Below are 25220 nucleotides of genomic sequence, written 5' to 3' on the forward strand. Positions count from 1 at the left end.
TGTAAGCCGGACATGACTCCAGACGGGGCGTGCCGCAAATTATGTGACGGCACGCTCAAGAAAACAGCAGATGCCACAAAACACTCTGACACGAGTAACTGTGTGAAGGACCAGTATTATCCAGAGCGTGTGGTCCTTGAGCTCAGCGAACACAACAACAGGACCATCCAACACAACATCACAACCTATGAACCCCATATCAAAGACAATGACACGACGAGTGCCAAAGGCAACATCGTCGACAGCAAGCATGACAAAGACTACACCTATGGCACTACGACTGGTATGACATGCTACAACTTTGCCCATAAGGGACACTGTTACTACTCAGCTCTGTACAATGACATACCATGGCAGGACGATGCATCTTCCCAATACAAGTGTGCTGCACTACCAACAGGCAACCTGGCTTTCAGGACAGATGCCATCCAAAGTCGCTATCACAAGCATCGGAAGAAAGGAAGACTCCAAATCAGACAACGATGTGATTTGACCACTTCTTGGTTCCTTATACACAGGAACACTGATGGCGTACACAAGGACATGCCACCATCAAAATCACCAACGCACCAACCCAACAAGAAAGACATTCCACCATGATAATTGATGGGTTTTGGACTCACACATATGATTTCGACTTATTGTTTAGTGATCACTGTTCTCATAACTTGTACATAGTATCGCTTATCTACCTGTTATTTTGTTCAATTTTCTTTAAGTGTACATAAATTATATAACACGAAAAAAGGGGGGATGTGGTGATATGCATCACGGTAGATACACAATGGGTTAATGTAAGTACACGTAGACTAGCTAGACACGAGAGGGAGCACGAGAGACATGACACACCGACACTCAACCAAGAGGTCAGTCAAATAGGACACGACAAATGGGCATTCATGATACACACAGAGGTGACACTACCACAGGGGGGCATTACACCAACCCATGTATAAAGGACACAGCACACATGATCTTCCTCTTTCCAGTGTAGACACTCAGTGAGTACAGACACAGGTTTGATTCAATATCACACCCAACAAGTGGATTGTAGCAGACTGGTTTGTCAGTTAGAGTAGCTTTAGAAGGATTAACAGTAGTGGCGAATCCGAGTAGGAGAATTGTAAATAGTTCAATACATGTTTTGACGCTATCTCCACGTCTGAACCTTCCTTTGTCGGAGTGCACAGCAAGGAAGCCGCTTATGCTGCGCCAAGAGCATAACAAGACCGGAAGGTTGTGCTGGAACTGTGTCAAACGTTGGTTTGGCGCAAGCTAGAGTATTGTGTGCAATTCTAGCAGCCACATCTGGATAGGATGCAGTCACTATGGAAAACATGTAGTAGAGGTTAACCATGACGTTGACTAGGCCGGAGAGCTGTAGCTATGAACGGAGATTGGATAGGCTTGGGTTGTGTTGTTTGGATAAGAAGATACTGAGGGGGGGGGGGGGTGTATGATTGATAACTCTTGAACCAGATAAAAAAAAAAATAGAAAAGACAGGAAGCCGCTTTTCCTATTGTTAATGGGTGTCAATGACCAGGGGACAGAGATTAAAAATCGGGATCAGGAGGTTTATAAAGAATGTGAGGGAAAACTTATTCAGCCAGAGGCTGTTGAAAGTCTCGATCTCACTGCCTGAGAAGGATGGTGGGGAAGAGACCCTAACATAATTTGGGAAGTATTTAATTGTGCACTTGCGATGCCAAGGCAAACAATGTCGTGGGCCAAGGGCTGGAACATGGGATTAAAATATAGAGATAGTTATTTTTGACTGAACGCGAATGTACAAAGTGACGTTTCATTTCAAGACTGTGGACTGATATGACTTGATGAATACATGACTAAACTATAAAGGTAATATTATGACTGACGTAAAAATAGCTGGTCCAGAGAGGTGGGTGTAAATGAGCGTTTAAATGAATAAATCTAATTCCATTTGTTTATGGCATAAATTCAAGAGTTTAGAGACAAATGGTGCAACGCCAGAGCCGTCACTATTTGAAGTATGCATTTCCGGGATGTTAACGAGTCTCATCTTCGTACTGAACCCACCTTCACTATGATGGTGTGGCACACATATCTTCCAAAAATAATTTTAGCAAATGGCGACTATCCTTAGGAAACAGAAGCCACGTGTTTCCAAGAAAATTGGAGGAAAATGACTGAAGGCCGTAGAGATCTGTATCGTTTTTCATAGGAGTACATATTACGTCTGCCAGCTAGCTATGTAATAATTGCACTTTTACGTCCTCCCTGCTTCTAGCTGAAACGGTTTTTTACTTGTATTATTTTTTCCTTTTATAAGCGGAAATTTGTATTAAAAGTGTTCTGCTCGAAACTGCGGAGAACATATTTGGATTCCATTAAATGCTTTTTGAACTCCGTGACGAAGCGAGAAACCTCATCCTGTTCATTAGTCGCTGATTATATCAATTCTCCTAATGCATCGTAGATAAATTAATGTGACGTGCTTGATTCTGTATAGGGCCGTGAAAGAGAGAGTTCAGAATTTTGATTTAAATGCAGCAGCCCGTGTGAACACTGTGACGAGGGAGTACACTTTTGATGTAGCAAATTGCCTTAGCTTTCCGTCCATGGTGATGTCACTGAGTATATCTGCATCTGTACATGATGTGCACCCCCTAGTGTTTCTTTCTTGGTATAGTCAGCCTTTGAAGACAGTCGTTTCAGCTTCATCATTGTACGTTACTGAGACAGGTACCTTCACTGAGAAGGATCCTTTAACAACCACCCTGTCCACAATTGAATTTCTCAATTCGTGTGTCTCTACATCAGTGCAATCCTTTAGCCCCTGTTTAATTACGGTGAATCATTTTTTTTACTTCCTTCAAGGCCTTGGCACGTATCCCAAACTGAAACACGATATCAGGTCAGCGCCCTAACCACAATTTAATCAAGATTCATTTTGCTTCGTTCCTTATTGTTAGCAGTGAGAAGCAGTCTTCACATCTTTTTTTGGAACATAGTTAAAACAGACGTCGTTATTGAATATCATGCTTTTCTATTCTCGAGTTTTAATGCTGAGGAAAATATTTAATACGAGTATTGTGGTAGTTGCTACTTTAAGGGTCAGTTTTCTGCCAACACACAAACCACAGCCATTGACATCTGATAAGGATTTTGCTGAACATAGCAAGCAGCGATGTTCGGTTTTCACATAACAGCTCGCGTTGTCAAACAGGAAAATCTTCATTACTTCTGCAGAATACGTATTAAACTTTAACGAATCAGAAGGGGACAGCGAGAGTCGTATTCTTAGAAAACCAAGGTGGTGGGATATTGATGAAAAAATATACTCTCATAGTGCAACATTGCAACAGTGCAACATTGATGCAATAAGGACCTCTGGCACTTAAGAGTATTCCGGCGATTTACCTCAACCGGGTAAGTTTTCACTGAAATGAGAATCCATGCTTTATATTTGACATTTTATAAACATTCATATGATGCATAGTGTTAAAAACTATGGGATTGGGGAGGGTAGTTGGTTGGTGTGCGGAGAGTGTAGTTGGGGAAGGGACGGTTGGATGTCTAGTGTGGGATGCATTGGGCAATAGAGATACCAAATTAATCTTAGCACCTTTATCTTATCGATCGTCTTCAGAGGGCAATCAAGAAAGAAAAAATCACCAACAGAATTTGGTTGACGAATAAATAAACAAAGACAGCTGAAAATAAACTGAATAAACCTTTTTCTGGGAATCGGTGGAAAATGAGAATAACGTTGTATTACTCTCACGGCACGGTTAACAGTTGCTTCACAGCTTCAAGGTCCTAGGTTCGATTCTCGGCTTGGGTTACTGTCTGTGTGGAGTCTGCTCGTTCTCCATGTGTCTGCGTGGGTTTCCACCGGGTGCTCCGGTTTCCTCCCACAGTCCAAAGATGTGCAGGTTAGGTGCATTTGCCATACTAAATTGTCCTTGGTGTCCAAAAAGGTTAGGTGGCGTTACTGAGCTACGGGGATAAATTGGAAGTGTAGGCTTAAATGGGGTGCTCTTTCCAAGGGCCAGTGCAGATCCATGAGCAGTGTAGAACACATATATAAGAAATTATAGTGAGCATTGATAAATAATGTTCAATTATTCATGTTCTCACTATACGTCAGGAAGGATCTAAGTCTCCGGACATGGTTTAGAGAAATGGTAGCCAGGTAAAGGATTAAGGTTTTGTGCTGAGACTGGATAAGCTACATCAGTTCCACTTATCTAAATGACACACTGATTTACGAAAATTAGCATAAGAACTAGAGGAGGGGGACATGTGTTTCCATGCAGATATTGCGACGCGGAATTCACCGTCAGAAATGGTGCTGCATGTAGGGTCAAGAAGAACCTTAACATGGCGAATCTGATCTATAATTGCCAAGGGAAGTCAATAGTTTTGAAACGGGGTAGAGCAGCTCTGTGTGATGTAAGGAACATAGGTTTCAAGTAGTCACCACTGGTTGCATGATTCAATTGCTCCAAAATGTCGCTGCAAACAAATGCACAAATGGAAATGGACGGTTTCGAATTGAGATTGACAGAATTATGTAGACACTCGTGTTGCGATTAAATGAATAATTTAGGCGATGCTCTTGCATAAAGTTACACACGGTATTTGGAAGACAGCATGCCATTGGGTTCTGTCCGCAGATAAAGGTTCACAGCCTGCCTTGACACACGAACTGAAGTTAGGTCGATTGTATGGGAAATACTTTTCCAAATAAATCGGGCAGATGCTGAATTTGTGTTTCAGTATCATCTGAAAACAGAAATGTCAGCAGTCGGGTAGAATATTTTTTCGAGACGAAACCTCGCTTGAACAAAAGGAATTAACATTGTAAAGTGGAGCGAAGAAGACTTGCAGAATGGAATCATTCAAACAAATACTCCTCTCTCCCCCAAAAATAGGCTTAGAAATAAATGTATGAAATCTATGCTAGTTAACTGAATGACAATGAAGAAGCTACAGAAAAATCAGCAGCAAAGTGCTTCCAAAAACAACATTGCCCAAAGTCAAATTCTGCCATTCCTCGATATCAGGGTGAAGGCAGTATGGAAAGTGTGAAGAGCAGAATTTCGTCACTCAAGTATATCTGGCAGGAACATAGACATAAAGCGACCTTCCTTTCACAAAGCAGAAGAATTATTGTTCAACGTACCTGATGTGTTGTAAAACTATTTGTTCCTATTGGTTTTAACTTTCGGTAAACTGGTTCTCTGTGACGAAATGGTGTATGGAGGAAGTGGATGATTTCTAATCATTTTCTGAAATTGTGAACGTTCAGTATTAATGTATATAAGGAAGAGGACAGATGGCTAAGAGGAGATTTATCAGAAAGTTTGCAATTCAAGAGCGAGGTTGGTAGTGCAGCTGGCAGTTTCCAGCCACGTTTCCAGTGGCAATTGTATTATAACAAGCGTATTCATATTTAATCGAATTAGGAAGAAAACCTGAAATAGAATGCAGTGTATGAAAATTGGTGGAAGCAAATGCAATCATTAATTTAGAAATGGGGTTAGAAAAAGCTTTACCTTGCCTTTTGTGATATATATTAATGATCTAAATCTTGGTGTTGAGGGGACAATTCCAAAGTTTGCGCATGACACAAACTTGGATGTACTTCAAACTGGAGGGTGGACAGTAAGAGCCTGAAGAGAATATATGAACGTTTGTGTAATGGCACATCGGTGGAAGATCTCCTTCAATGCGCAGACGTTTGAGGTTATGCATGTTGATAGAAAACAACAGGGAGAGAGTATTGCAAGATAAGAGGTCAAATTCTGAACTGCGGGTAGGAGCAGTGGGACAGGGCGGGAATGTGCATAGATCAATGAAGCGGGCAGGAAAGGTGAAAAGATAAGATACTAAAAACCTGATTGTATACTGGGTTTTATTTATAGGAGCAGACGGTAGTGAACATGGAGGCTTTGCTAAACACATACAAAAACTGCGAGACCTCAGCTGAAGCATTGTTACCGTTCCCTCTCCACACTATATGTATGTTGCGAACGTACTGAAGAGAATGAGAAGGGGTTTGCAAGAATGGTTTCAGGGATAAGAAACTTCCGTTCTGAGGATAGCTCGGAGAGGTTCGGACTGTTCTCTTCGGAGAAAAGAAAGAAGGAGACGATATAATAAATGAGGGCTCTGGTTGCAGTAGAGAAACTTGAAACTGTTCCCGCTCGTAAAATTACCAAGAACGAGAGGGCCCAAAACTAGAGTTATTTACAAAATAAACAAATGTGGCATGAGAAGAAATAAACTTTTCACTCTTCCAACAGTTCAACTCAGGCATGAACAGTCACGAATTGTGGTGGAGACAGGTTCAATCGAGGGATTCAGGAGAAAATTAAATAAGTATTTTAATAGAAACAATGTTCAGGGGTCCGTGGAAAAGGCATGGAATGGGACAAAGTCATGATCTTATTTGGAGTACTAGTGCAAACACGGTGGCCATAACTACACTGTCATACAGTGATACATTTGAAACCGTTGGCAACGCCCCGAAGCAGGGCATTATGACAGGCCGCGCAACGAAGTTCGAGATGTCCCTCATAAACGTATGAACGAAAAGCAACCTGCCACATATAGCGCGCCCCACAAATCCACCCTGGTTCAGTAATAATTGTCAGTTCACATCATGTCAGGTTCTAATTCCCAAAGGAAAAAGAGCTGGAATAAATCTCTACTGCAACCAGGGGCAGCAGGGTAGCATGGTGGTTAGCATCAATGCTTCACAGCTCCAGGGTCCCAGGTTCGATTCCCGGCTGGGTCACTGTCTGTGTGGAGTCTGCACGTCCACCCCCTGTGTGTGTGGGTTTCCTCTGGGTGCTCTGGTTTCCTCCCACAGTCCAAAGATGTGCGGGCTAGGTGGATTGGCCATGCTAAATTGTCCGTAGTGTCCTAATAAAAAAGTAAGGTTAAGGGGGGGGTTGTTGGGTTACGGGTATACGGTGGATACGTGGGTTTGAGTAGGGTGATCATGGCTCGGCACAACATTGAGGGCCGAAGGGCCTGTTCTGTGCTGTACTGTTCTATGTTCTATGTTCTAAATGTAATGGGCCGAATACAATTCTGGTGTCCACTGACATAAGACCACAAGGCCCAGTAGCAGAATTAGACTATTGGGTCCATCGAGTTTGCTCCACCATTCAATCATGACTGATACGTTTTTCATCCCTATTCTCATGTATTTCTATAGGACAAATGAAATATCTGAAACTAAAATGACACTTCGCAAAAAGGAGCAATTAAATTTTGGAGCTGTACAAGACCTAACTGACAATCATATATTGCGAAAAGTGCAGAAGGAGGCCACACATTCAATCCAGTATACCATACCTCCCCCCCCCCCCCCACTGAAAAGCCACTTCACCCAAAAAGCCTTCTCTGTCCTATCAAAATAATTCTTAACCTAACCTACTCATTTTGGACTGTCGCAGGAAACCAGAGCAATTGGAGGAAACCCACGCAGACACAGTGCGAAAGTGCAACTCTATACAGATTGTCACCCAAGGCAAGAATTGAACCCGTGTCTCTGGCGCTGTGACGCAGCAGTGTTAATCATTGTGCCACCGTGCGGCCAATGACGAGTTGCGGAGACACGGCTCAAAGCTTTCTATTATGTCAAAAATGGAAATTTGTTTACCTTTATTCAATGACATGCCACGAGAAAAACTGACGTATCGTGATGTCGACCAGTGAGTTATGCTGGGGTGCAGGGACAATAACAGTTAACTGTCCAAAGATTGATAAGGATCTAAGGGGTGGTTTGCAAAATGACTGTCCGGCTGTTAAAACATTCAGGACCAAAAGAGATCATGAGGAGGAGCAGTAGCCCATTCGGCCATTCAAGTGTGTTATTCAAAAGGATCATTACTGATACTCAGTACCGTAAGCACTTTCCCGCGTTATTCCAGTGTTGCTGGATGTCCTTTTTGCCCAAAATTGCTATCGAACATAACATTGAATTAAATAAACGACTGATAATGCACGGCCCTCTGATATACTAACTTTCAAAATTAGGCATTGCTTTGTTACATTCTGCTTTGTTGTAAGATTTTATCATAGAATTGACAGTGCAGAAGGAGGCCATTCGTCCCATCGACTCGGCGCCAGCACCTCGAAAGTGGATTGTACCTAAGGCCACACCTCCAACTGATCGCAATAAACCAGTAAACCCACATAACTTTTTTGGAAACTAGGGGACAATTTTGCAAGGCCATTCCACCTAACCTGCACATCTCTGGACTGTGGGAGGAAACCGCAGCAACCGGAGGAAACCCAAGCAGACACGGGGAGAATATGGAAACTCCAGACAGTGAGCCAAGCTGGGAATCGATCTTGCGACCTTGGAGCTGTGAAGCCACTGTGCTAATATCTGTACTACCTTGCCGCCCATATTTCACTTTATTTTGTCCTTATTTCCATGACCTGATGTTCCATGTTAGACTATTGTAAGCAGCGCCATTCAGATTACGAATCATTTGTGAAAACCTGGAACACTCATCCTTAATGTCTATATAGCGGAAACGAGATGGTTAAGAAGAGGGTTAACAAAGAGTTAGCAATTCAGGAGAAGGCTTGAACCACCATCTCGAAAGAGACTGATTTCGGTCGTATCGCCAGAGAATTGAAAGTTATTTTAAAGATAACATGTCGTTGGGAGGAGGGTTTATGTTTTTGAAGCTGCAATCTGTTAACAACTGGAATATTGTGTCTGAACGAGGCTGGATACAGATTCAATCGTATTTTTCTCAATGCTATACGATAAATTATTAAAATTTAAACAGTTGGCAAGGCCACCGGGCAGACCGTCAGGATGGGACTTACACTGTAGATCGAAGAAAGATTTAGAATCGACACAATGGGCCGAATATCATTCTGGGTTTCTCTGAAGAAAAACAAGAGATAAAGGTCACGCTTGTGTCGAACATTAAGGCTTAGGAGACACGGAGAAATACACATTCGTGCATGCACAAGGCTTCCCTGGTAGTTAATTTGTAAGATCCTGGCGAGTGGTGGAAACGCTACGGTAATGATTTATACTGTATAGCCAAAAAGGATCTGGTTACATTTATTCAATGGGATGATCCTTGTCATAATGTCGACGGAACTTACATTGGGGGTGGGGGAGCGGCAAATACAATAGCACATTGATTGCTTTATACGATAATGAGGAGCAGCTCAAAACTGTGTTCGTCCTGTTGGTAAAATAAACTGGACAGTCTAATCGCACGCCGGGGAATCCTGCTCGGCCGGCGGTCAGCAGCACCAGCCACAGCTGTGGACTGACTGGCAGAATTATCGGCAGTTCTCCATTTGGAGAAGGCCAAATCCACCATCCGAAGGTCGGAGGAAAGCATCCTTAAAGCATGGGGGGAATTTTACGGCCTGTCCAAAGACCAGTTCGAAGCCAACAATGATTCGACAAAAAGAAAACTTGAAACTAGAAGGAAACTAACAGGAACGCATAACCCAGGGAGTGGGGAGAAGATAAGGGAGCAAAAGGAAGGGAATGACGGGGAAGCCGCAAAGGTGGGGGTGGGAGCGGAAGACCCTTCGTCCCTCCGGCCAGGCAGACGCGGCGGAAAGCACAAGGAAAAAGAGGGGGGCCGAAGGGAGGATGGAACACCGGTGCGATAGGGAGGCATGGTGGGGGGAGGGCAGGAGGTGGGGGGGGGGGTCCCGCAGACAGAGCACCGACACAGGTGGTGGCAAAATGTAAATAGTCAAGGAAATGTTAAATGTACTGCACAATGATGGGCACGAAATGTAACTGTATAAAGAATGTATATAAAAATATTTTTTAAAACCCTGACAGGACACTAAGAACACAGAACCTACGGGGTGCAGCGATCTATTCACCCGTTTGCGTCTGCTTTGCCATTAACAAACATCATTGCTGAACTTCTATCTCGCATCTGCATTCCCGCCTTATTCCATTGTTCAAAATACCCATCGATCTTATTCTTCAATCATCAGATTGAAGACTTAGTCTACAGTCCTCGGTCAGGAATATCAATCAACATAACCCTCTGATCGAAGAACCCTTTCCTCTGACAAAAGTAAGTAGCTGACACTTTGTACGAGGCTTGATTTTAATGCCGGCGAAAACATTTCAACATTCACTATGAACTATCAAGTTCGATAAAAAATACTTTGATTCAAATTCGGCTATCGTACGCAGCTCTTATCTCGGAAATTAATCTGACAAAAGTTTTCTGGAGCGACTCTGATATCTCAGATATTCATACTGGAACTGTACACAATAGCACAGATGTGGTGTCAACCTGCCCCGCAACAATGCAGCATTGCTCCTTTGTACAGATGCACCAATCTCCTTGCCATGACGGCTAATTTAGATCATTGTGACTCATGGCTTGCTGTGCCTCTTTGTCCATTGCCAACTAATGCGTTGCCTGTGTCCTCGCTTCGTGCCTCTGCAATAACGAGGCCTGGAGAGTACAATGTAACCTGAATAAACGATTCGATTAATCTCGTTCATTTACGTGAATAACGGAGATAAAAACTTGCTGTGACCCAACCGCTGAGCGTGGCGACACTCCAGTAGTTACATGCTACAGTCCCCCAAAATCCTCTGTCTATTACTACATTATATTCAGTTTTTGAGAACCAATATTTAGTCCCTCTTAATGTCTTTCCCTGAACCTCAAGGCCCTTCTGGAAATGCAAATATAATGCAAATTCCGGTTTCCAACTTACCAGCCTCGTCGGTGACAACATTGAAATTTTAAAATCGGTTTGGCAAAATTAATTTCCCTATATTTATTCTTAGACAGGATTTCGAGGGTTCTAATGAAAATGAAATGAAAATCGCTTATTGTCACGAGTAGGCTTCAATGAAGTTACTGTGAAAAGCCCCTAGTCACCACATTCCGGCGCCTGTCCGGGGAGGCTGGTACAGGAATCGAACCGGCCTGCTTGGTCTGCTTTAAAAGCCAGCGGTTTAGCCTGGTGAGCTAAACCAGCCCCTAATATCGCAATACTCACTGTGCCATGTGCCAACGTGGCTGGAAAGAGGATGATAGTGCAGCTAAATAAGTGGCTAAATTAGTGGAGTAGGAGGGAAGGTGTTAGATTTCTGGACAAGTAGGCTCTCTTCCGGGGCAGTGTAACCTGTACACGATAGGCCAGGGTTGAATTTAAACTGGAGGGATATCGATACCCTGACTGAGTGGTTTGGGAAGTCAGCTGGAGGGTTTATGCCAGCATGGTAGAGGGGCGGGAACAAGAGAGTTGGGCTTAGAATGTGTAATAACATAAGCTTAGACAGAAAATAAAATAGGAGAACAATATAACCCTGTCTGCTCAAACGCACTGGTTTGAAGTGTATTTCGTTCAAAGTCACAAGTATAGCAGATAAGACAGCTGAACTTAGAGCAATTATTAGCACTCGGACATTTGTTGTTGTGGCTATCACGGAAACGTGGTTAAAGGAAGGGCAGAATTTACAACTGAACGCTGCAGGATATAAATGCTTCAGGAGAGAAATGGCAGATGTAAAAGAGGTGGGCGAGTATATTTCTGGTTAAGGGTAATATTATAGCTATAGTGCGGGAGGATACCACGGAGGGCTCATACAATGAAGTAATCTGGGTAGAGCTCAGGAAGAGGAAGGGGGAAATCTCAGTATTTGGTGTTTATGACAGGTCCCCCCAACTGCCAGCGAGCTACAGAGGAGCAGATAGGAAGAGGGGTTTGGGTCGGTACACAGGAATCAGGTTGTTGTGAGAGAGGATTTTTTTTGTTTAACTTTTTAGAGTACCCAATTGATTTAGCATGGCCAATCCACCTCGGTTTCACATTCTTTTGGCTGTGGAGGCGAAACGCATGCAAACACAGGGAGAATGTGCAAACTCCAGACGGAGAGTGACTTCGAGCCGGGATCGAACCTGGGATATCGGCGCCGTGAGGCCGCAGTGCTAACCCACAGCGGCACCGTGCTGCCCCTATATTCCCCCTTTATTGGCTGGATTTTAATTCCCCCTATATTGGCTGGGACTCACTTAGTGCGAGGGGCTGGATGGGACAGCGTTTGTAAACTGTATCCAGGAAGGCCTTTTGATGCAAAATGTGGATTTTCCAACTAGGGTCGGGACAGTACTGGAACTGACATTTTGGAATGGGCCTGGAAAGTAGCTTGAGGTTGCAGTCGGGGAATATTTTTGAGCAATGACCACAATTCCGTATGTTTTCGGGTACTTTTGTATAGGGATGCGGATAACCCTCTGGTTAAAACACTAATCTGGGAAAAGCAAATTACGATAACATTAGACAGGAATGGAAAAATTAAGATTGGGTGCGGTTGTTGGAGGCAAAATGATGAACTGATGTAGGAGCCGTTCAAGCTAGAGTTGAAGAGGATTCAGGAAAACCACGTCCCTGAGAGAACTAAGGATAAGTATGGGAAGTTTAGGGAGCCTTGGACAACGGAGGATATTGTGAATCTCGTCAAAAAGAAAAAGGATAAATTTGCATGCTCCAGAAGGGAGGGTACAGTCGAAACCCCTTGAGGAGTGTAAAAAACGTACAAGGAACGTAAGGTGGAAATTAGGAGGGCTAGGAGAGTTCATAAAAAAATCCTTGGCAAGTAGGATTAATGTGAATCCTAAATATGTTTATACATATATAAAAAAGCAAGAGGGTGTCCAGGGAAAGCATTGGGACACATAAGGACAGTACGGGAACCAAAGGTGTCCAACCTGAGGAAATGGGCGAGATACAAAATGAGTACTTTGCATCATTATTTGTGGAAGCTGATTCTTCGTTGGTTGTGTGGTCAGTCTGTGTCACGTTGAAGTCGAAAAGAAGGAGCTACTGGGTATTTTAAAATATATTAAAGTAGATAAGTCACCTGGGTCGGATGGGACTTACGCAAGAATATAGGGGGACGTAAGTTGCTGGTGCCTTGAATGACATTTTGCAATCTCATTGGCCAAACGTGAGATCCAGAGGACTAGAGAATAGCTAATGCCATAACGCTGTTTAAGAAATGTATTAGTGATAAACCAGGAAACTATAGGCTAGTACGCCTCACGTCGGTAGTGGATAAATTATTGAACATAATTCTCAGGAACAGGATTTATACAAATGGTCTCATTTGAGATTGACAGCATGGTTTTGTTAAGGGGAGGTCGTGCCTCATTAACTTTATTGAGTTGTTTAAGGGGGTAACAAACGTGATTGATGAGGGGAGGGCGGTGGTTGTTATTTACATGGACTTCAGTAAAGTCTTTGACAAGGTTAATCATGGAAAACTAGTACAACATGTGAAGTCACACGCGATCAGAAGTGAGGTGTTATAATGGATTCAGAACTGGTTCCGTTACAGAAGGCAAAGGGTAGCAGTGGAAGGGTGTTTTTCTCTGAACGAAAGATTGTGACTAGTTCTGCTCTGTAGGGACCAGTGCTGTAGGCTCTGCTATTTGTAAACAATTTGGAGGAAAATGTAGCTGGTCTGATAAGGAGGTTTGCGGATGACAGAGATGTTGGTGGAGTGGTAGATAGTTTTGAGGATTGACAGAGGATTCAGCAGGATATAGATAGGTTGGATATTTGGGCAGTTAAATGGCGAACGAGTTTAATCGAGAGAAATGTGAGGTAATGTATTTAGGGATGTCTAACAAAGAGGGGGAAATATAAAAATGGCAAAACCCTTAGGAATATAGAAACTCTGAGATAATCTGTGCGTTTGGGACCACAGATTTTTCAAAGTGGACACAAAAGTGGACAAGGTAGTCAAGAAAGCATACTGAGGCCAGCATGGTGAGGCAGTGAGAAGCACTGCCGCTTCATACCGGCGAGGTCCCATGTTCGGTCCCGGCTCTGTTTTTCTGTCCCTGTGGATTTTGCACATTCTCCACATGATTGCGTGGGTTTCGCCCCCACAAACAAATATGTGCAGGTTAGGTGGACTGACCACGCTAAATTGCTCCATAATTGTAAAAGAATATGAGGGCACCCTCAATTTATAAAAAGAAAAGAATGCACACTGAATGTTTGCATTCATTGGACAGGGCATCGAGGATAAAAACTGACAAGTCATGCTGCAGTTGTGCAGAACCTTGGTAAGATCGCACTTGGAATATTGCGCACAATTCTGGTCGCCACACTACCAGAAGGATGTGGAGGCTTTGGCGAGAGTGCAGCAGTTCTCTGGTCTGGAGGGTGTTAGCTATGCGGATAGGCTGAATCGACTCGGAATGTTTTCATTATAACGACGGAGGATGAGGGGGTGACCTGATAGAGATCCCCAAGGTTATGCGGGACATGTATAGAGTGGATAGGCACGCAGTATTTATATGATCAGAGGGATCAGTCTTCAGAGGGCATAGGTTTAAGGTCTGTTGGCGAAAGTTTATATGAGATATGCGAGGCATTTTTTTTGATGGATATGGCACAAGGAAGTGCGAGGGTTTTGGCAATGGTTGTATCATGACCGGTACAGACTTGGAGGGCTGGTGCCTGTTCTTGTTCTTTTTGTCCCCTGATCTTAATATCTAGTTGTCTATGCCGAATTACTTTTGGAGTTTCTGGGCGTCCTGTTGTCATTGCTGTTAGCAACATTTTCTAACATTCCACACCTGCCAATATTCGACTAACCAATACTCTAGTTCCTTATTTTCCTCTTGTCTTATTCCTGATGGTGGTGTTAGATTTCCAGTCTTCAAAATTGTGATTGTGTTGTTGGGTTACGGGTATATGGTGGATCCGTGGGTTTGAGTAGGGTGATCATTGCTCGGCACAACATCGAGGGCCGAAGGGCCTATTCTGTGCTGTACTGTTCTATGTTCTAAACTTCCCTCCTAATGTAATAATCCAAGCATGCGTTGTGTGGATATTTACGGAGTTGATTCGAATTAATTTATTTCCTTTCTTAAAGGCGCAGAACAGAACTGTACTCTGCACCCCACATCTGGTCTCACCAAGTCCGAATTGAACTGCAGTAAAACATCCATACTTCTATACTGTATTCCACTGGATTACAGAAAATTATCCGTTTTTCTTCCAAAGCATTTGCTGTCCCTGCATGCTAACGTTTTGTCATTTCTCTACGGGGACACTCAGGTCGCTCTGGATCTCATTCGTTTGATGTCGCCCTCCACTTAAATTGCATGTGGGTATTTTAGACTTCCTGCCAAAGTGGGAACGTTTATTTGTCAGCGCATTATAGTCCGCCTGCCATGTTTGCCAGTCACTTAATCTATATATATGCATGTGCAGACATGTTAAGTTTTCTTCACTAGTTACGTTCCTGCGTATATTTATGTCATTCGAAATCTCAGCAATTAAGACTTCGGTCCATTCATCTACATCACTGATGTCCATTATAATAGTTCAGACCGAAAACTGATCACTATGGTGTTTCCATTTAAATTCCAATTGTATCTATTATATGTTACCTTTGAAATAACCGCACTCTATCCAGTAGTATGTACTTCTGCACACCACGACCTCTTATTCTGTCATAATCCTTGATGCAGAACCTGCTCTTAAGATTCTCTTAATCTATGTACAACAGATGTGTCAGTTCCCCATCATGCACCCTGTCTCCTGTTCTGCATAAAACTTCAATACTTTAGTCACACATGATTTATATTTAAAAAAAACATGTTGATTCTGCAGTACTGCTTTACTGTCCTCTATCTATCTCCCCTCAATTTAAAGCTATGTCCCCTTGTGCTGGACATCACCATCCGTGGAAAAAGTCACTCAATGTCCACCTTATCTAATCCTCTGATCATCTTGTATGACTCAATTAAGTCACTTAAACTTCTTCTCTCTAACGAAAACAGCCTCAGATCCCTCAGCCTTTCCTCGTAAGTCCTTCCATCCATACCAGGCAACATCCTGGTAAATCTCCTCTGTACCCTTTCCAATGCTTCCACATTTCCTACAATGCAGCGATCAGAACTGCACGCAATAATCCAAATGCGGCCGCACCAGAGTTTTGTACAACTGGAACATGGCCTCAGGGCTCGGAAACTCAATTCCTCTACCAATAAAATCGGACAACGGTACGCCTTCTTAACAACCCTCTCAACCTGGGTGGCAACTTTCAGGGATCTATGGACATGGACAGCGAGATCTCTCTGCTCATCCATACTAACAAGAATCTTACCATTAGCCCAGTACTCTGTCTTCCTGTTATTCCTTTAAAATGAATCACCTCACACTTTTCTCCATTTTCCACCTGTCAGCCCAGCTCTGCAGACTATCAATGTCCCTCTGTAATCCGCAGCATCCCTCGCCAGTGTCCACAAATCGACCGAATTTAGTGTTTTCTGCAAATCCACTCACCCATCCCTCCGCGCCCTCCTCCAGGTCATCTACACAAATGACAAACAGCAGCGGCCCCAAAACAGATCCTTGTGGTACACCACCAGTAACTGCACACCAGTCTGAACATTTCCCATTAACCACCACCCTTTGTCTTCTTCCAGCTAGCCAATTTCTGATCCAATCTGCCAAATCACCAATATGCCAATCTTGATAATATACTAATATGCTAATCCATCAATTTGCAATTACATATAACTACCTTCAATGACAACGGATAGTTTGTCCTTCCATGAGAGTCTTTATTATTCACTGAAATGTATCATTTCTAAATGTAGCTCAGTATCTCCTAACATTTCTGCCAATGCATCCTTACCTATCAATGTACTTTCTCGAATGTCGAGGACACATTAAGTGGCTGTATCGTCATGCCCAATAAACAACTTTGTAAAATATTAGTTTTCGACACACTCCTCACTGCCACAACCTTTATGTGATATTCAATTGCACTAATATCACTGTACCTTTACTAAAAGGTCCTTAATTAAACTGATGGTACTTTAACATATCGAGCATAACGTGTTTTTGTCTGGTGGTAAAACCTCCTGCTCGAAAACAGTGTCCCAGAAATTCCTAATGGACAGGAAGGCGAATTTGGCTAATCTGATTCTTCCAATCGCTTTGTAGATAACAATCCCACAGAGTGATCGCTGTACCTTTATTACAAGACATTATTATTTGCTATTTACTGTCCAATCCTGTAGTATGTTTCTGCTGTAGTGCTGATCGATCACTCCGTTGTGGCCTTGTACTTATGCTATTCCACATCTAACACAGATCTAGCTCACTGTATTGCTATCCAAAAGTGAGCCAATTTCTCCCTATTTTACGAACTCCATCCTCCAACATATCCAAGTTCCCTGTCCTTCCTAATATCAGGTACCTCAGAATGGTGTTGAGTGCCCTCTTGGCCCCGAGGGGCGATACGTTCACATTATACCGACTCCACCTCCAGGAAACGAAGGCAGTCTACGCCAATGGCTGGGATTAAACTGCATATGTTCCATGAGAAGGAATACTATTGGATTTCGTGCCTGTATTCCTGAGTCCATTGAGCGTCTGGCAACCCCAGAATTTGTTGTCATCCTGAATGGCCCTTGAAGTGAGTGGTTTGCATGTCCACGTCAGAGGGTATCAAGAGTCAGCCATTGCTGTCTCTCTTGAGAACGGAAAAACATATCAGATATAGCAAATTAGTGAACCAGACTGGTCGTCGCTGTCACCATTACTGAGTTGGCTGCATATTCCACTATTGTTAATTGACTTCAAAGGACACTAAATGCTGTGGTCGGTTTTGAACCCGTGTCCGCAGAACATTACAATAAAAATCAATGTACTTCGGATGCTGAAGATCGGGAATGATGACATTAAATGTTGGAAAAACCCATCAGGTCAGGAATTATCACTGGAGATGGAATCGAGATATTAACTATTTTTCTCCGTACGCAGGTGTTGCGAGACATGCTGAGTTGTTCCAACATTTTCGTTGTCTTTTACCAGAGCAGTGGGCTGGACTTTTGCATGACTGGTCTAGTAGTATTACGACCAGTATTGGGTGGTTCAACATTAATGGACCGACGCATAAAGTCTCTCGTACATCTCTGATCTATTAGAAAGTAAGCCAATTTTTGAAAAGCTCACCAAAGTGAACAGTTATCCAGTAAGTTTATATTTTCTTTTCCAATGCATTCTTCTCAGAAATTATCGACTCTTTCTCGAGAACTGGAATGTCACACCCCGACGACAGTTAAATTCATAGGCAGAAGTGCGACTTGTATGTTCAGCCTAAAATTCTTATCTGGAGACCATCACTGTGAAACTTAGTCATGCGAAGATGAAAAAAAACGATGTTAAACTTGACACCAGAAAGCCCAGTGCAAGACCAGAGCAAATGGGGTTAGGAATTAGTAAGTGACATTTAAGCAAACTGCATTTAACTGACAAAAAACACTGCAACGTGCTGCACCTAAATTTTTCATTGTGCAGAAATGTGTCAATCCAATGAGCTGCCTAGAAGCTTAAGATCTGACTCAAAGTCTCCATTCTGTGCGGGCCACAACATGCGTTTTATTGAAAGAAATGTAGAGTGGTTATAACGCATATTACGCGCAGAGTCAGGATGCCCCAAATATCTTTGGATCTGAGATATGCGGCTGAAGTGTAGTCACAATTAGAACAGAGTAAAAGGGCCACAATCTGCCCCCAGTGAGCTCCCAACAACAGGAATGAGCTAATTACCTGATACATTTCCATGCTTTTATTTGAGATAACATAATGATGTCCGTTTATGATTTGCACGTTTGTGCCCCCGGATTATTTAGAAACCTTACTGATTTCAATGAACTATACTGCATACTTAATTGCCACACAGACTCTGCTCAGCTCTCCCGTCATCAGGCAAATGCAGTGACGTTTAGAATAGAACAGTACAGCACAGAACAGGCCCTCGAGCAATGATCACCCTACTTAAACCCACGTAACCCGTATACCCGTAACCCAACAATCCCCCCATTAACCTTACACTATGGGCAATTTAGCATGGCCAATCCACCTAACCCGCACATCTTTGGACTGTGGGAGGAAACCGGAGCACCCGGAGGAAACCCACGCACACACGGGGAGGACGTGCAGACTCCACACAGACAGTGACCCAGCCGGGAATCGAACCTGGGACCCTGGAGCTGTGAAGCATTGATGCTAACCACCATGCTACCGTGAGGCCCCAAACCCCACTCTGGTTTGTAGTGATGAATTTCTTTAGACGGTATATAACACAGAATATATAAACTTTTTGAGATAACTTGAAAAAGCGTGCAGGAGCAGAGATCTCTCCTGGTGACAGTAAGTAAATTTTGTCAGGCATCAAGACAAGTTGTCAGGTTTCACAATTTGCATGACCGAATATTGAATTTGGAGGATAATAACGCCAAACGTGATATTGTCCATTTCCAAAGGAAAGATTTTTTAAAATATTATCACATTGCTGAGAGATTTCAGAGCTCTGAGGTTCAGAGACACCTGGGTGTCGTAATGCATGGACCACAAAAGGTAATTTGAACAGTTACAGCTGGAAATCAGGAACGTTAATAGAATGCTATAATTTATTGTGATGGGAACTAGGTACAAGAGTGGGGTTTATGCTTCAGTTGCACAGATCAATGTTGATTCCACATCTGCAGTATTGTACACGGTATTTGTCCCCTCACTTACCTAAATATGTCGAAATATCTGGTTCAGGGAAGATTTTCCAAACTAAAAGCAGGACTGAGCGCGTTGTCTTCTGAGGAGAGAACAGACAGACTAGGCATGTATTCACTAGGTTCAGAAGTGCAAGAGGCGACATGATAATAAAATGATAATGTGGTGTATTGACCGGAGGATGTGGAGTGGATGTTTCCTTTTGTGGGATAATCTAGAACTGGAGTTTCACTATTTTAAAATGAGGGTACTCCATTAAAGAGAGAAATAAAGAGAATCTAGTTTCTGTCAAAGGTTCGCGAGTCTGGAATTCTTCCTCAAAATGCAGTGGATCAGAGTCTTTCAATATTTCAAGGCGGAGCAAGATATATCCTTCTTGAACAAGTGGGTGCACGTTTATTTGGGAAGGTAGAATTATGGGGTTGATGTTACAATCGGATCTGTTATGATCTTATTGCATGCCAGGGTAGGTTCAAGGGGTCGAGTGCCCTACTCCTGCTGCGAATTTGTCTGTTCCTGCCTGTGCATAAATGGAGGTTATCCATGAAGGCCTCGCCTTCTCAGCCTTGTCCCCTCATCTGAGTTGTTGTGATGCTCAAGTTAAATGACCAACAATCATTTTTGGCCCTCAAACTGGGAAAGTCTCTGGTCATATGGGACTATTTGAAAGTACCAGAAATGGAGGTAACCAGCAAAGAAATCAAATGAGTTATGTTTTCTTGTTATGTCATTCTGGGCCCAAACTAGATTTATATTTTGAAATCTATTCTTGTACTTTATGAAGGTGAAGAAGGAGGCAGATTATGTTTAATAGAATCTTAAATAATTGGGTCAGAGAAGGGAAAGTTTGACATATTGTCCTTGGCACGCAGCCGTTAAATTAGAGATTAAATTCAGGTTGTAAACATCGTGAAGAGCTTAGGGTGAATAAATGGAGCAGAATTGCGGAAACCAACAAGCCATTGTGACACGTAATGTACAGGAAGCTAATTAAATAGTACATTTAAAAGGAAACCAGAAAGAAAATAAAACATATCTTGTGTTAGCTGAATTTGGGAATGATGGGGATTGTGTTAGCTGAATTTGGGAATGATGGGGACAGTGCGCCGAACTGGGTGGCTCTTTCATAAAATTGGCACAGGCACGATGATACAAACGTTCCTTGTTTATGTGCTATATCATTCCATCGTTCAACCTCACTCAGTGAGTCCGTCTCGTTGTACTGTTTTTATTGTTTCAAGATTTCTGCGACGCTTTCACGGCAGGGATTCTTGGCTGTAACGAAGAATCGATCCAGCATTGAGAAAAAAGGAACTGCAACGTGAAGGCAAACCAATCCGTCTGAACTGTCTCACCGATCAACAGCATAAGAAAGGAAAAATGCTGAGTTTACTTTACTTCTTACTCCTCGCTCTCAGATTGGACAGTAAGTATTTTCAACGTGCATTTGGCTTAAAAGTGAAGTGTATTCTTAATGTCGCGAATTTGCCAACGGTAATTCACCTCCTGCAGTTAATGCAGTCGCATATTTGCAAGGTTCAGTCTGGTATCAACATTGAAGCTGGGCGACGCTCTTCAGCCCATCGAGCTATTTACATTAAAGAATGGTAGACGGCACTCTGGGCCTGTTAGTTTTGGACAAAGCGGCGCCCCTTCAGCCCTTGAACCTGATAATTTGGGGAATGGGATAATCTCTATATCCATTGAAGTGATAGGTTCCGTTGTTGATTCCATTAAGACTAACACCTCGACCCAGCAGTAGCCTATTCAGGACCTCGAGAAAGTTGCTATAGCACGAATTGAAGGCCTTTTGTTCCACTGATCCTGTTGCATTAAGAAGCGGGATATGCCGTTCCGTTCTGTGTGTTCATCCAGAAAGTTCGACATTTTCCGGAAATCAGGCCGATATTCAAACAGTACTACATTCTAGTATGTTTAATTGTGCGCGAGCTCCGTGCGAACCCGATACTTCGATGCAGATTCCTCTTCACAGAATTGTGACGCGCAGTCTAAAGTTGCTATATTCTTCATCGCTCAATCTTTACCTTTCCGGTAAATGGCGAACTGGCAGTTTGGTTATCGAGGAAGAAAAGCTGAAAATTTATAAATAATGACAACACGTGTAAAATGTTGTTCTGTCCCATTGAGAGCGTGGGTGAAGCTCAACGCTCCGGACACAGTACGCCAGATCTTACTCCCGTATCTTCTTTGAATTATCTGCATTAGGAATGTGACCACTGCCAGTAATATGACCCGGAGTCAGGAAGCGGTGCAAGGTATCTAAATCTCACCAAGTGGAACTGGGAATGATTCCATGTTGAAAAATGCATAGCTTGTACTATGCCGTTGAGCAGCTTTGGCATTCAAAATGCTGTAAAGCGAACACATTGCTTCCGACTTTTCATGAAGGGAACACAGTGAGGCTATGTTTTGTAGAGACTACAGCCTCACAGGCCAGCGTGATAATATTCAGACAGACTGTTTTATGAAATAATAAATTACAGCAGCAGTGGAGCATTTATCGCAACCATTCCGCTCTACCATTGAGTAACACCAAAACTGTTTTAATGATGGCCAGGATTTAAATCTCCTACCTGCCCCATAACCTCCTCCAAACCATTCACCCAAAGTTGTCTTAGTTGGTCTTGAATCTATATTTCATGATCCTGCCTCCACTGTTTTTTGGGACGGGAATTCAAAATACTAAGGGTTATGTGCAAGAATAAATAACTTGTCTCCTGCGTGTTTACTGGGACCTCCACTTGCTAAACTCTGGCCAGCATCTAGATTCCCCCCAGGAGGGCATCTTTCTCATACTCTACCCTGTCAATCCGCCTCAGAATCTTGCACGTTTCAGAAGGTGACCTTGCATTCTTGTGAGCTCCAAAAAATCCAACCTATTCAGGTTTTTAATATGGCGACGCCCTCGTCCAAGAGATTAGTTCAATAAACCGTCTCTGAAGTCTTTGTAATGGAAGAATGTCGCGCTTTAAAAAGGTAACAGAAACGGTGCAGCATTTTCGATGTGCCCTCTAACCAATGCCCCATTGTGGTGAAACGTTGGTGCGTGCTATGCTCCAAATCACAAGCAAATAGCAGCTTTGTTTGATAGGTATACACTGACCAGTTATCATTATTGTTTTAATTGAATATCAGACATTCTCTGCGGCAACACATTCTATTCCTAACACGAAATTAACACTGGCAGAAATGCAGAGGATTGACGGGAAATAATTCTACGCTTTTTCGTCATTCATTTCCACCCCACTCGTGCTATTCAGGTCCTGTTGGCTGTGGAAACAATGTTTTCATTGGACCAGTAATCCAAAGCACTGCAAAAGGTCCGGATACACCCGGTCATATTCCACAATATTAACTGAATGAATTTAAGTTTCAATGATAATCTTGAACTTTATATTCCGGTATCAGTAACGGTGATTGGCACTAAAGCCCATTCGGTTCATTAATGTCCTTTAGGGACGCAACCAAGCCTGTACCTGACCCACTAGAACCGGTTACCATGCAATGTCGCTGAGAGTTAACTGCCGCTAAAATGGCCAGTAAGTATGTCAGTGGGAATTTCAACAAATGCCGACGAACAATTTCTTGGCAATAGGATCATGGACAAATAACGAAAAGAAAATCGCCAGGATAGGTAGAGTGCTCGAGTGGGAATGAATGATTAAGAAGCGTCAATGTAATTTCAAGGTAATGTTGCGTTTCAAGCCCGGCGGTTGTCCATATCGATTGTAAAGCTGTGCAGATGGGGGACGAATTGATGCGTTCAATCCATTGTGCGTAAATTGCCCGAAAATCTCGTTTTGTTTCACAGCTCGGAGCACCTTAGCTGTTGAATATGGAAGGAATGTCATCAATCTAAACATGGCGAAGGACTCTGCCGCCTACATTTTCACTCAGTCGTTGGATGCCGACCAGGCGGCAATTGATTACATAAGAAAGGAATGGGCGAATAGGGGACAATACCTCAATGTCTGGCTGGAAGCAAACCAATCATTGGGGAACTGTGGCGTTCCAGACGGATTGCGGAGGGAACACCTCGTGGCTATTCGTGCTTACACTCAAGATTCCGCACTGTACCTGGACTTTAACACAGCAACCAGGCAGTTTGGCACAAATTATACAATCTATCGTGACAATTTTTACTTCAAAGCTTTCCATTACCTCCTTTCTGTCGCACTGGATCACCTAAAAGAAAAAAGTCACTCCACCTATAGAGGTGTTGATATATTATTCAACGCCAGCAAAGGGCAGAATGTTCGCCTGGGACAATTCCCTTCAACCACTATGAAATCGAAAAAGGCAAAACAATTCATGAAACCAAATCGGAATAACACATTGTTCAAAATAAAGACCAAGCTTGGTGTCCGTATTCGTAATTTCTCCTATTTTCCTGATGAGGAAGAAGTCCTGATCCCACCCATTGAAGTTTTTAATGTCAAAAAAGTGCCCAAATGGAAAAAGAATGGTAGTAAACGCTGGCTACAGATTAACCTGGTATCGAGTGGGCGCGTGGGGATCACTGTACTTGTAAAAACCTGTAACGGTACATTTGAAGTAAATAGAGCAAATGGGAAGTGCCCGAACTATTGTCAGTGCTTTCATCGTTGAGAACGTCTGTCGATTAAATTCACAGGCATCAGTTCGCTCTCTGCAATATCCGCTACAAGTTTATCAGCTGTGGTTGAAAACTGATCATTAATGCTTGATTCTACATAATATTTTCTGATTAACGAATAATAATTGCTTGCTCGCTGAAAAATTTCCCTTGCCAAATGAAGATAAAGTTGATAATTCATAATGCAGCAGTGATAATTAAAGCTATCAGATAATTAGCATTCATTCTTGATAATATAATCTTGTTCTTTGATCATACATTTGTGATATTTCGTATCGCTTGCAAATTGCTAATTCCCTCTTTATAATTCATAATGCATGCCGAGAAAGTGATAACACGGTTTCTAATTAATATACGTCAGCAATATAGGATATTCTGCACACGGTAATTGGTGAGGGAAAACTCATACTTTATACCACATGATTTATATTTTCTTACACATGCTTGATTGTTGAGAGTCATCGCTTGATAATTGATAGGTTTTGCGCATCTTTTCATTTTTTTGGTTATACAAGCGACGCTGGCAAGATCGGTATTCTGTTTCAATTTTCAAATCCCTTGAGAAGGCGATGGAGAACCGCTATCTTGAACTACTGCAGTCTTGGTAACATATCCAATGTTCAAAATATTAACAAGGATACAGAATTTAGATCCAGGGAACGAAAATGTGGTGAAGTCAGAATGGTATATGGCTAAGAAGGGAACGAGCAGGGATGGTGTTATTATGCATCCGCTGCTCTTGTCCTTGATCGCTTGATGTTTGGAGCTCCCAGTTTGGAAGATGGCGGTGGTGGCTTGACGAGATGCAGCGCTGCACATTGTGCATGATTAAGACTGCTGAAACTGCTGTTGGATTGAATTAAACATTGCTGAAATGCATTCCGATCAAGTGGTCTGATTTTAATAGGGTGATGCCGAAGTTTAATTGTGTTACTGGACATTACTCGTTTAGGGAAGACGAGAATAATTCACCACACACACATTTGTACACTGTGAATGGTATGCAGACGTTGT

The 25220-nt window shown here is 42.7% G+C and overlaps 1 protein-coding gene across 3 annotated transcripts; it reads left to right on the forward strand.

Moving 5' to 3' along the window:
• The first annotated feature begins 3327 nt into the window (after window positions 1-3327).
• Window positions 3328-25085, forward strand: LOC119966866 (NAD(P)(+)--arginine ADP-ribosyltransferase 2-like). 3 transcript variants are annotated; one of them, XM_038798829.1, is made up of 4 exons: window positions 3328-3409; window positions 9834-10077; window positions 20812-20996; window positions 23403-25085. In XM_038798829.1, the coding sequence occupies exons 3-4, from the start codon at window positions 20951-20953 to the stop codon at window positions 24197-24199; spliced, it is 843 nt and encodes a 280-aa protein (XP_038654757.1). In that variant the 5' UTR covers window positions 3328-3409; window positions 9834-10077; window positions 20812-20950; the 3' UTR covers window positions 24200-25085. The 3 variants fall into 3 exon arrangements, with proteins under 3 accessions (XP_038654757.1, XP_038654759.1, XP_038654758.1); XM_038798831.1 differs by having other exon boundaries at window positions 20836-20996; XM_038798830.1 differs by lacking the exon at window positions 9834-10077 and having other exon boundaries at window positions 3332-3409.
• The last annotated feature ends 135 nt before the right edge of the window (window positions 25086-25220 follow it).

The sequence above is a fragment of the Scyliorhinus canicula genome, chromosome 6 (assembly GCF_902713615.1).
Source record: "Scyliorhinus canicula chromosome 6, sScyCan1.1, whole genome shotgun sequence".
Taxonomy (NCBI): domain Eukaryota; kingdom Metazoa; phylum Chordata; class Chondrichthyes; order Carcharhiniformes; family Scyliorhinidae; genus Scyliorhinus; species Scyliorhinus canicula.